Source organism: Paramisgurnus dabryanus, chromosome 20 (assembly GCF_030506205.2).
Source record: "Paramisgurnus dabryanus chromosome 20, PD_genome_1.1, whole genome shotgun sequence".
NCBI lineage: Eukaryota > Metazoa > Chordata > Actinopteri > Cypriniformes > Cobitidae > Paramisgurnus > Paramisgurnus dabryanus.
The window spans coordinates 14,102,548-14,115,912 of NC_133356.1; the positions used below are offsets into that span (position 1 = coordinate 14,102,548).

General features: G+C 34.7%; 1 protein-coding gene across 1 annotated transcript; it reads left to right on the forward strand.

Annotated features, from left to right (window-relative positions):
• The first annotated feature begins 1,549 nt into the window (after positions 1-1,549).
• tmem72 (transmembrane protein 72) lies at positions 1,550-13,280 on the forward strand. The gene is made up of 6 exons (XM_065296561.2): positions 1,550-1,608; positions 8,160-8,258; positions 8,939-9,005; positions 10,200-10,271; positions 10,994-11,133; positions 11,919-13,280. Exons 2-6 carry the CDS (start codon positions 8,189-8,191, stop codon positions 12,308-12,310), a joined length of 741 nt encoding a protein of 246 aa, XP_065152633.1. The 5' UTR covers positions 1,550-1,608; positions 8,160-8,188; the 3' UTR covers positions 12,311-13,280.
• Positions 13,281-13,365: the final 85 nt, after the last annotated feature.

A 13,365-nucleotide genomic window follows, 5' to 3' on the forward strand; every position in this document is an offset into this window, starting at 1 on the left:
GCAGGTTCGTTCTTTTCGAATAATAACCGCTCCAAAATAATAACGCATAGCCGGACTACTTTTACGAGTAAGATCGCTCCGCGCCAATAAAGATCAATAAAGATTACTGTCTGTTTGGCGCCATCTTGTGACAAACACTGGACAACCACGACAAAACACAGAGAGCTTACTGAGACTGAACTTGACAAAATAGAGCATGACAGCTACGAAGCCAACACACAAAAAAATACAGAATGGGCATTAAAACTTCTCAAAGACTGGCTAAAAGAGAAAAAAATGGAGACAGACAAGTATGAAGCAGAGGATCTTAATAAGGTATTACGATCATTTTATGCATCTGTGCAAAGTTTCGCGGAAGGATAAAAATGTTAATTTAAAACAAATATGCCAATAAAATGTTTCAAATTCATATTCATGTCCAGTTTTTTTTCTTATGTGACAAGTAGCCGTGTAATAAGCGGGATAATGTAGAGTCAGCCGGTAGTTATCGGGAAATAAGCCCCTTCAGTGTGATTCAAGACCCTCCGCTTCGCGTCGGGTCCTGATCACACTGTCGGGGCTTATTTCCCGATAACTACCGGCTGCCTCTACATTATCCCTTACTTAATCTTCACTTATTAATATTATTTGCAAGTGAATTGTTATTATCCACAAACCTATGTTTGTGTCAGATTTTGCTCATCTCAAACAAGCCTATTAACTTTTGTTATGCTATTTACGTAAGGGATAATATATAGTGAGGCGAATGTTAGGTACTATTAACCTTGTTTGTTGGGTTTTAGATAGTATTGTTAATGAAGTTTATTTGAAAAATTTAAACATTTAAGTGTTGTATTTATTATTTTATATTATATTTTATTTAAATGTTATTCTATTTAATCTATTTCATTTGAATTATATATAGGCTGTTGTTTGTGCCTCTTAAACTCTGGTGTCAATTAAAAATGTTTCTTTGATGGTCAGTGAAAATCACTTTATCAGTCTTTTTATTCAGCAAGTTCATCAGTGTGTGTTTGTTGCACTGCACTGCCATTCAGTTCAGTCAGTGGTATCATATTTTTCCTGTTAGACATCAAACATGGAACTCAAATCAAGAACTCAAGGGGGCAGTTTCCCTGAAAGGAATTAAACTAGTCCTAGACTAAAATAAAAGTAGGCTAAGAGCTGTCCAAACTGAAAAAAGCTTGCACTGACATATCTTAAAATACACCAGTTCCCTTTGTTTTGCCTCAAAATCCACACAAATAATGTTTTTTAGTAAGGCATTTTTGTTAAAATGTGTTATGTTTTCTAATTAAACTAAGGCCGAGTCCTGTCTTAAGATATTCCCTGTCCGGGACCACCCCAAGGTCTTTTATTGTCATTCTGTAGGCTACATGTTGCCACATAAGAACGAAATACTTAAAAAAAATAACATATTAGATATAATATGTGCAGTATAGTCATAAGGTAGTCATTGCTTTTCTTTAGGCCTTACTTAAAATGGTCAAAAGGGCCCCGACTAAATTTTGCTTAGGGCCCCCAAAGGTCTAGGGCCGGCTCTGCCTGTCATCGACCAATCCTATCACCCCTCTGACCTCATTTATCATCCACCATCTGAAGGCAAAGGTCAGCAAATCCTATTCATTTAATTGATAATTAAATCATGCTACATCAGTAACACAATGGAGTACAAAGCTTTAATACAGTAGGGTCCAAAAGTCTGAAACTACACTTTCAGAAAAAAGCACAAAACATTTTCTATCACAACCCTCAACGTTTTTTTATAACGCATTAAAATGTTGTACCTTTTTGGGTATAATATTATATTATATAGTTTTGTGTCCTTTTAAGGACCTATTTTGTACCAGTTAAAGGTAAGGGTTACAAAGCATTTAACTGTACTCTTAAAGGAATTGCTTTATGCTTTGAATACCTGTAAAGGTACAAAACTAAACTTTAGGATACCACTCCAGTGGAAATAAGGATAAATTGCCAAAGTAATTCATTATGCATTCTCACTGTTTACAACACGATGCTATGAGAACCTTTAAATAACAATTTTTTCCTTTAAAAATGTATCTTTGTACTCGTGAACATTTTAAATCTCTGAATATTTAGACCACTAAACAATGGGAAAAATGGTTCTTTATAAGGAAATGGTTCTGCAAAGAAAGACTTTATGACCCCACCACATCTTTTTAAAAATTAAATTTACCCTTCTGCCACATGGTGGCAATAGATTCATTTTTGAGATTCATTACAGATGATGTAATTATAAGGAATGCTTTACTAATCACTTTAATAAGGCATGAGGCTTAGTTTTTTCACTTTTATTAGGGGAGAGCGGGGCACAACTTAACGCTTTTTGGTTTTGGCTCAATCATTCAAAAAATATTTGAGTTTGTTTATAAAGTTTATAAAGTTTAAATAAAGTTTGTTTCTAGTACTTACCATTATTGGACAATTACACCTAACGTGACAGAAGTGCAAATGTTACAACTTACCCCATATAGGTGGGGTTAATTGTAACAGGCAGGGGGTTAGTTGTAACACTTGCTAAAAATTAAGTTTGAAGGCAAATATTTCAATACTATTTTGTCTATATACTTGAAGTGGATATTGTTTATATATCTGTCTATAATTGACAGCTATCTACACTGTATTCATTCATTCAGCCCTTTTCTAACAATAGTTAAATTATAAATGGATACAAATGTCTAAATATGTAAGAAAAGGCAGCACAGTTACAGTATGACAATTTTTTTATATGTGACCCAGTCTGTAAAAACAATACTACAGTTTCAAAATCAAATTCTGAGATAATGAGCATCAAAGTCTGATTTTAGCCATTTATTTCATGATTTCAATCTTTGACGTGATCTTATTCAATCAATATTAAAGATATGAACAAAAATACATTTGACACACAATTTTTGATAGTACAGGCACGTTTATTTTGTTGGCAGCCAGCAATCATTCATGTGTAGACTATTTAAAACAACGGCAATAATTATGTTAACGTTAGCTGTTTTGATATCGTAAGTGCTGAGGGGTTAGTTGTAACACAGCGTTACAATTAACCCCGCTGGGTCAAAATATATTCAAGCCCACCAAAAAAGTTGCTAAGAGCTGCAGACATATTTCAAAACGATGCTATGTTTTAGTCAACAAGACACTGATTAATAACACATGATGAAAAACGTACTTACATGCCACCAAAACACTCGTTGATCAATAACTCTCTGGAAAAACATTATACATTTCCAATAATATGCGGGAGATCATCTTTTGGCAGCGTGAAAAAAATACCGGAAAAACTAAATGCTCAACCTTGTGCGACAATGTGAACAGTCTGTGTTAAAACTAACCCCCGAGTTAAAGGTTAGGTGTACAGTACAAAGCATTTAACTTTACTTTTAAAGGAATTGCATTATGCTTTGTATACCTGTAAAGGTACAAAACTAAACATTAGGATACCATTCCAGTGACAAAAAAGGTACAGTTTTTACTTTATTTCTGACTGTTTTACATCAGCGATAAAAAATATGTAAAGGTGGATTACCAAAGTCATTCATTATGCATTCTCACTGTTTACAAACTGATTCTATGAGAACCTTTTAGGATTTTCACAAAGAACTATTTTTTCTTTAAAAGTTGATCTTTTTAAATCTCTGAATATTTAGAAAACTAAACACGACACACTGGGAAAAAATGGTTCTTTATAAGGAAATGGTTCTCCAGAGAAAGACTTTCTGACCCCACCACATCCTTTTAAAAAGTTAAATTTATCCTTCTGCCACATGGTGGCAATAGATTTATGTTTGTCAAACAGATGATGTAATTAATTTATAAGGAATGCTTTACTAATCACTTTAATAAGGCATTAGGCTAAGGTTCTTTCACTCTTATTACTTGTTGTTGAGAATATTAGATGTCTCTGTGTATGTACAAACTAACCCATAATTTAAATGCATTGTACTGTAGGGCCAGATATGGAGATTATTGAGTAAATTTAACCCCATACTTGGTTTTGTCCCCTTTAAGCATTTTTAGAATGTACCTCATCCACTTATGTTCATGATTTGTTGGGTCTGTTTTACTCTGCAGCCGGGATTGTTTCTAGGTCAAATATGAAACTTGTTTAAGTGAGAAGCCAACATGTATGCCAGTGATCAGTCATCTTGAGATTTATTTATATAAAGAACCATAACCTTCTCGAAAACGACTTTGCGTTGCAAGAAAGGTTCTGCATGCAGAATAAAGCGATGCCGACCAAGAATCCTCTCGTGAAATGTTTATGGAGCAAGATAAAATTGCCATTGTAATCAAGATTAAATATACCCCAGCGGGCCGTGATGAATAACAGATCCATGCAAGAAATCTCATTATACAATTGGTAATGAAAGGAAGACGAGGAACACTGATTGAACAATATGTTTTGTGCTTACTTGAAACAAAAATCTTTTGGACAGTGTGAATCACCCCTTAAATAAATATCACATTTGAACTTACTTTCTAGAAAATTATAATTTATGCAATGCCCAGACTGTCCTGACCTCTTTGTTATTTCAACAGTGGTTTTGGAGGTTTCTCAGCATTGTCTTATATACGCTTAGTGTAATTATCTTTTGAAAAATGTGTCATTTCAGATGGTCAAGTTTGTTTTTATCCCATCCGTATATTGGAAAAGTCTCATCTGTGTGCCTGCAAGACAAATGGCTTTGTGTCATATGTGATGTTTGTAGTTCACTAAAGATAAGATGTTTTCTTTTGGTGAGGCAATATATCAGGCGTCTCAAAGGCCATAAAATTTCATATATCATTCCCCAGAGGAGTTATTCACACCCAGCACATGTTTATATAGGACTGGGACAAATAAGACAAATCATTTAAAGGCCCATAAAAGTGATGGACACGTATATTGTAAGAGTATGATCTAGGAGTGCCTTTGACTCGGTGTGAATATGTATTTGGACAAAAAGTGTCCTACATCATACAAGGTCATTTCTTTTGTCGTATAGGATTAGGCCTTTACAGTGGGCATTGCCATTCAATGTGATTTATTATTGTGTTCTTGAAGGCAGAACAGAATGTGTTATAGCCACAAATACAAACCAGACATCCAAAATGTAAATGTTAAGGATTTTGTGTTTTGGTTTCTAGTTCAACGTTCTCATGACGTTGTCAAAACAATCCACTGATGTTTATCTGTTGTGTTTTTCGGCTTTGTTTGGTTAAGAGTAGCATTAAAAAAACAAATTAAGGCTGCTGTCTAAATTGTCAACACACTGGGTGAGATATGAGATTTGTTTTCCTTGTGTTTTTTATTATTTGAAAAGTCTGAATAAAGTTTGTTCATTGATCCCTTTATTATTTCTATGAAAATGTAATTTGCTACAATAGTACAGATCAGGTTCTGTCTGTGTTATATATAAACACAGATTAAATGTTCCCCAACAATTTGAGTATTGTGTTATTAAATTATTTGTTATCTGTTATCTAAAAGCTAAATTGATACACATAAGTGCATAACTTGCCTGTGGTGTGCAGAAATTATCCAAAGCATCATATAAATGAGAAATACTACAACACTGTAAAAATAATAATTTCAAAATATATTATATTCAATATATTCAAAATATTAAATATTTTATGTTACTTTAACTTAAAGAGGACATTTCACGAAACTTTTTTAAGATGTAAAATAAATCTTTGGTGTCTCCAGAATACATATGTGAACTTTTACCTTAAAATACCATATCTATCATTTATTAAAGCATGTAAATTGCCACTTTGTAGGTGCTGTTTTAGGTGTGTCCTTTAAAATGCAAATGAGTTTATCTCTGCACTAAATGGCAGTTGGATAGTGCAGATTAAGGGGCAGTATTATCCCCTTCTGACATCACAGGGGGAGCCAAATTTCAATGACTTATTTTTTCACATGCTTGCAGAGAATGGTTTGCCAAAACTAAGTTACACATTTTCACATTTTCTAGGTTGATAGAAGCACTGGGGACCCAATTATAGCACTTAAACATGGAAAAAGTCAGATATTCATGATATGTCCCCTTTAACAAATTAAGTTAACTGTGAGTGGGACACCTAAGTTTACTTACAATATTTTTCATGTAAATGTTAATCTGTCACGACAAACTATATTGTTGGAAAGGTCTATACTTAAAAACCTTTTAGCAGTAATAATAATGCAGTTACTGTAATATATTCATTTGTGACAAGAGTTTGCAGCAAACCAACACAAAACTCACTTTTTTGTATTAAAAATAATACTATATTGCATTTTTATTTGTTACAAATAAAAGTAAACTGCTATAAAAAATATACCTCCGGCACCCGTAAAAAACACTAAAGTATCTTCTTTAAAACAAGAACAAAGTTAGGCTTCCCTACCAAAATAAAGCCAGAGTTATATTAATTTGAAGGTGTACATCACTTTTTCATCAACTCCCCCCCACTCAAAAAGGGCTGCACCAGTTAAAGGGTTAAACAAGTTATACCAACTCATCACAAGTCAAAACATTAAAATGATTGAATTGACTTGCATAATGAAGTTGTTTAAACTTCATGCTGTGTTTTTTTTACAGTGAAAAAAGTTTTTTATAAGTAGAAAATAAAATTCAAAGACATTCAAATCTCATGACCACGTTTATCAGGGTGCAGATCCCACAGCATCTCGTTGGTTTGGCAGCTTGATTCAATTGAAATGATCCCAGAACAGGGACTAGAAATCAGAATGCACGCCAGTCAGAATCAATGCTGTATTTTGGGGAGGATAAGAAGAACATGTTCATGCCATATGTACAGTGTGTACACAGTAAGTCGATAAGCCTTACAGTCTGAATCAAGAGTACAGCATGGAAATGCATGCACATACCTGGAATAATTTACTGCTAATCTGGCAAACAAAAGTGGTCTTGTTCAAGTGTTGGGGGATTTAGATTTTTTGTTTTGTTTTAGGAGGAGTCAACTTATGTCAGAGTTGTATAACATAGCAAAACTGGATTGCAGTGTATATATATAATGTTGTCTCCTTCAGGGCCTGAGTTAACTGAGAACTGATGTCGTCGTCTTGTCACTTTTGTCATGTGAACGTCCCGGTCACATAAACCTGAAAAATGTACAATTCACATCTGTTATACTTTTACGAATTCTCCCATAATCCCCTGTGTTTTCTTTTTCTTTATGAACATTTTAAATACAATTTCCTGAAGAATGAGAATGAGTAGATATTTAATCTATGGGGACAGAGGAAGTTTTATTGTTTCCTTGATAGACCTTGAATCAAGCAAATTAATTCTTGTTCTGCGTTCCTTATAAATAGAAAGTAATGCCACATATGTGGGTTCAACTCCTAAAGCAAATGTTGCTCTACTGTAGTCACATGCAATCACATCTAATTTTACAGATCCTCACAGTGTCGTGCAGTTGGACGGGCACATCATGGCTTTAATCTTTTGTGATCTGTTATGACTGAGAAAAGTCTGACCTTTGACACAGGTAACTGCAGACTGGATGATATGGTGTCTGTTCAGTGTGTCTCCTCCAAAATGATTAACATCTGTCTTGTGTCAGAATCGACTCATATACGTGTAACAGGCCTGCTTTCTCCGCCATTAATCATCCGGTCGAGAACAGGGCTTATCGGCCGGACTTTTGAGACTCTCTGCATATTTTGTGTAAGAACACATCTGACCTCGTGCCAAGGACACTTTGATTAATTGTCTGATTGGCGTAAAGTTATTTCCCTCAACACCTATAAAATCCTTGCTCTTGAAGGTCACTGCTCATAACCTGTGAGGATTCTGTAACAGGCTTGTGTGCATAAACATTTATGTATGCATATGTATGTGCTCATTCGTACACTTTGCCAGTACCTACCTAGGTAATCTTTAACTATAAAGTTTTTCATTAGGCCTGCTGCGTTTTATCCCTTCACCTTGAATAGAGGTGGAATGTGGCAAGAACAAGCCACAAGGGTGGTCAGTGTTTGTGATTTCATTTTAGGCTGATTACTACGGTAAAAACGTCAGGACCCATGGCTCCCTTCAGCTCAGGCAAGGAGATTACTAACCAGGGTTACAGTGGCATTGTTTATGTTGCCATTCTTACAAACATTTAAACTTCTGATTTGCTTTTCTTTTTAACTGTTGTATTAAAAGTTGTAAGGGAAAAGATCTTCACTTTGGTCATGAAGGGCTTGGCTTTGTGGGCTGTGGTGGAATGCGCCTGCAGGGTTTCTGGCATCTCGACTTCTGCAGGTATGGTTGCTGTCATCTTGTAAGACATTGTTTTACAAAAGTGACGTAAATGAAAGCCCTTAAGATAGAAGTAATTGTCGCTGAGATTATATAAAGAAATGTGTGTTTCTAAAATGTGTTTTGTATTACTACTTTATACAAATGTAGTTGTCTTACACTCGCTATTCTTAGGAAATTGCTGATGTCAATAAAGAGAAAATGGTCTTACATATTTTGGTATAAACTTAAATATTATTACATGAATTTATATGATTGATCAGTAATAGACCCTGTGTTAATTTTTTTTTTTTTAGGTTGTGAGAGTTTTTGAGTGTGGCATTGAATCTCTTTGGTTTTCATATTATTTCTACAATTTTATTTGGATTTAAGTGTTTAAAATGACAAAACGTTTCTTTAGATGTTGAAAGATTTCTCCAATATTATAAACAGATAATTTTTTACCAACTAAACAAAATATTGTGTGCTAGTTTTGCTACAAAGTACAACAGTGCTGACCTTGGATCAATTTGTCTATGCAATGCATGTGGCAAATCTGACATCTAGTGGTCACTGGATATAACATACTAAAATAGCAAACAAATAGATAAACAGATTACATTTTGTCCTGTCTGCTGATTAAATTGTGCTAATGAAACAAGTATGACAGATTGATGTTTAAGTGATTGTTGTGTGTTTTTCAGTACTTTGTGCAGTGGGCATAGAGACACTGAAACAGGGGGAGTTTCACAGCTTAGCCATCTATCTCCTGTAAGTATTTTATTCATATACTGTAGTTTTCTTATCTTTTTTGCAGGAAATATAGTTTAGGTTATACAGCATTTTTTATAAGTTTGCAAGTATAACCATTTAGCACACTGTTGGTCATTGCTGTCACTGCATAGGTGGAGTTTGGGGAGTGGTGCAGGGGGGCACTGCCCCAGACCAGAGTCAATTATGATTTTAAAAAACCATAAAGCTGCACTCTCTCGCTTATTTCAAAGTATTGCAGAACCCTTGTTTGCAGGTAGTTGCCCCCAAGCACAAAAGCCAAACTTTGCCTATGCAGCTTATATAGACGATTTCAGCAGTAACAACATAAACAAGCGGCTTTCGTGGTCAACACGTAACTTTCTGTAAACTCTGCTAATAATAAATAACAATAAAGTACTTTAAACTTAGTTTATTTATATAACAAGCAAAATAAACAACCTGTAGATTACCTAGGAAACCAAAACATTTGTTATTTTCGATGAGGTATTTGTTCAAGAGTTCAGTTTAGCAACTAGTCAGACCATTAAACAAACTGAAACCAGAAGTAAAGTTTGGACCAGAAGCGTTTCACGTCACCTCACGTGTGTCCGATGAAACCGTCTAAAGAGATTAATTCTGAGACTTTATTCATCATTAATCATTTTTTAGCAACCGCAAACGGTTCACAACCCCACAATCTACCCAGACAGTTTATTTTAAAAGTTGAATTACAATACATTAATTTAGTGATTCCCTCAAGTAAACTAACTGAATAATTTTCAGTTTATATATCATCCGCAAAAGTACGTTCGCTGAATTTCTAACTGTTGCTGGAAGTACAGTAGCTTCTCCTGGGAGTTACGCACAGATGGAAGCAAGTTGGCCTTTTGTCTCAGATTGTCTGATCTGTCTGGGCTAACAGCCAAACCAGAGAAGTTGTGCATGACCAACAGGGAGATGTTTTCATGAGAAGTAAACATAAAGGGTTTGTGTACATGCATGAACATGAGAATGCAATGAAGCGACTGGAACATCAAGCTTACATACAGTATGTGATGTTTTGCTCACTGTGGATTAAAGCATAAAGTGGAACAGATTAATAAAGTATTGCTTTGTTCTGTTGAACTGTCTAGATTCCAACACGCTTAGCTAAGATTAAAATTAAATAAACCACTGCAATATAACAATTACTTCTGTTTGCATTTCCAACAGGTTTTCTTCAGTGGCGATTATGTTTTTTGAAGTTGCATATTTTATTGATGCTCTGGTGGCAATGTGCTTCACGTATGTTTCCCCAAATTATATAATTTCATTAAAATTGAATGTTTAAATCAATAACTTAATTTTAATAACTTTAAAATCATTTAATTTCAATAACTTGAAATATGATTTTAAAGGGCACCTATGGTCCAATTCACGTTTTTACATTTCCTCTGGTGTGTATTAGGCTTCATGTTAAAGTTGCAAAGGGTACATACCCCAGAGTAAATGATGACGCGAGTTATTGTCTGCAACGTAAATCTCTTACCTTGGACTACAACAAACACACAGATTGTAGGCAACAGTTTACTTCCTGGGATTGGTGATGTAGAGAAGAACGGCATTATCACAATTCCTCCTGCTTTAGACTCAGCCTGTAAGTTAAATCCTGCCAGCATTGCATTTTGACCGAATCTTTCAAATATAGTAAGGAGCGTCACATTTCCGGCTGACATCAGAGGTATAAAGGCCAATCACAATGTACAGATTAGCTGGCCAATCAGGCACATAGCGAAGAGAGTGACATCTGGAGCTACAAAAATGTACGGTATGTGGAAAATAATGAGTCTTTTAATCATAAACCACACAAACACATTATATTATACCAAATACACAAAATAATGTTTTTAGCAATGAAATAGGTGCCCTTTAAGTTAAAATGTATGTGTTAAGTCACATTTTGTAGTTCCTAATGTTCCCAATGTGTGGCAAATAATTTTTAACAACATTGGGTTTCTTGATTTCAGTTGTCCGCCTACATGGAAGTTCTTCATTATTTGGAAGAAGATCGCCAAAGTTGGGGGCTTCCAAAAGTTTCTATACTACACAATGATGTCTTTAATGTGTTTCCTGCATCCAGTGCTTGCATGGCATGCTGTAATACCAGGTGCTTGGGATGTACACTTTAAAAAGGTTACTTTCAACCCAGCGTTGGGTCAAAAAGGGACAAACCCAACCGCTGGGTTAAATTAACCCAGAAAATGTTTATACTTGACCCAACAATGGGTTAAGCATTTTTGGTTGAAACAACCCAGCATGTGTTAAATTACAAACCAACGGGCTTGGTTTGTACCTTTTTGACACAACGCTAGGTTGAAAATAACCCAGCACTTACTGAACATGTACATACTGTAGCAGTAATATGTGATTCGTTTAACTACACAAGCAAAAAATATTGGTCAAAAAATAGTCCCTAGTTGTCACTGGGGTGGTACTCTTTAAAAAGTACCCATTTGCTCATAAAGAGTACCTCATGGGTACATATTGATACCAAAGAGTGCACTGCCAAATGTATGCATATCTGTCCCTAAATGATACGGGTCTTTTTAAGGGTACTGCCCCAGTGACAGCTAGGGTCAATTTTTTTGAGTATTTTTAAAACTATTCCCAGACTAACTTAAATGTTAGTGTTGTCTTGATCGAATACAACTTTCTCTGACATATCTTAAAATATATCAGTGCAAGTGTTATGCACATCAGTAATGTTTATTTATAAATTATGCTTTTAAAAATGACTTAAATATCCTAATTTAACTAGTGCCTGTAGTCCTGGCTTAAACTAATCCCTGTTCGGGAAACCACCCCTAAATTATATACTCTCTAAAATAAATAACATTTAACAAACATGTGGTTAATATTATGAATCAATAAACTCTGTATATACATTTACAGGAGTTATGCTGCTAGTGACTGGATTCCTTAACTTCATATTGAGCAAAAAGAAAAAATCAGAACCTCCTAAAGATTCCAGTGTATATAATGACCCAAGTCAATCTTCTGTCTGTATCACAGACACGGGACACACTGAACAGACATTTTCTTTCATCCACACAACCTCTGGCAAAAGAGGATCTGCTTTTCATGGCATCACAGACAACAGTCAGTCAATGCTTGGAGAGCATGAGTCAGTCAAGAACGCCAACTGCAAGAAAACAAACACATGCATTAGAAATGTGCACTTCGTAGATAGTGTCATCCTGGAGGATTCGGAGATTGTTGAATACAGTGAGGTGGAACCAGAAGAGAGTACGTCAGATAAAGTACCAATAATTAGTTCAATGTGAGGTCCTAAATGTGATTATTTTAAATCATTGTAGGATGTCCATTTATAAGTAAGAGACCTGCAGTTCTGCATATTTTTTCTTTCATTTGTTAAAATGATTACTGTTGTTTTTAATAACAATAATAATAATGTTATTTTTATTATAAAATTACAAATATTTACAGTATGTTATTCAATTTCAGTATCTCATTTAGTTATACAGTATACAATAAGGAATTGCTTGTTTTGTGCTTTGTTAAATGTTTTATACATTATATTGATTTGCTTTAAAATGTTTAATATATTCAAATGTATTTAAGTAAAATAATAAACAATGTATCAGCAAAAATAATCTCCAGTGACAGAAAATGAATGGCAGATTGAAAGTAAAACCACAATATTGTACATATTTTCTACTACAAACAGTCACACATCTGTCTTCTGGGCTCCGTTCAAATTTCAACCAAAGGTTTTATTAGATTGCATCTCTGCAAGGTCACCATAGTGATCCTCCACCAGATATTCCCTTGGCAGGACAGGCATTAAGGAGAGACTCCGATCCCAAAGGGTCTCCAGAGGGTAGCCTTTAACAGAAATAGTTTTTGGACATATGGAAAAATTAAACCTGAGACGGATAAAAAAAGCATGCTTGCAATTTTGCAATCAAATTTTTTTTTTACCAAGAATGATCACTTAAAACAAAATTGAAGTTTTATCTGATAAGAGTTGCTTTTGTGGTTATAGTAACTGTAGCAGTGTGTAACCTGGATCAGTCTGGATCTTCAGCGTCCATGCTTAATAAATCAGTCCAGTTAAGAGTCTCCCTTTCAACATACTGACCCAGACAAGAAGGCTTTTAGTCTAAAGACTGCCGCAATCCCCCAGGCCTTATTTCTGCATGAATGACTCCAGCATCCTGAATATTAGTGGAATATATGATGTGCTGCATTTATACGTTTATTAGATATTTGTATTACACAGAAAATAAATTCTTTACACCAAAACTTGGTTGAATGTTATGTTAATCAAATAGATTTGCCATATACTTATTAGTAATAGACAGTCATAGAGCAAATT

Coding starts and splice junctions, on each gene's coding strand:
- tmem72 (XM_065296561.2), top strand. CDS start 8,189: ATGAAGGGCTTGGCTTTGTGGGCTGTGGTGGAATGCGCCTGCAGGGTT. Junction 8,259..8,938: donor TGGCATCTCGACTTCTGCAG/GTATGGTTGCTG, acceptor TGTGTTTTTCAG/TACTTTGTGCAGTGGGCATA. Junction 9,006..10,199: donor AGCTTAGCCATCTATCTCCT/GTAAGTATTTTA, acceptor CATTTCCAACAG/GTTTTCTTCAGTGGCGATTA.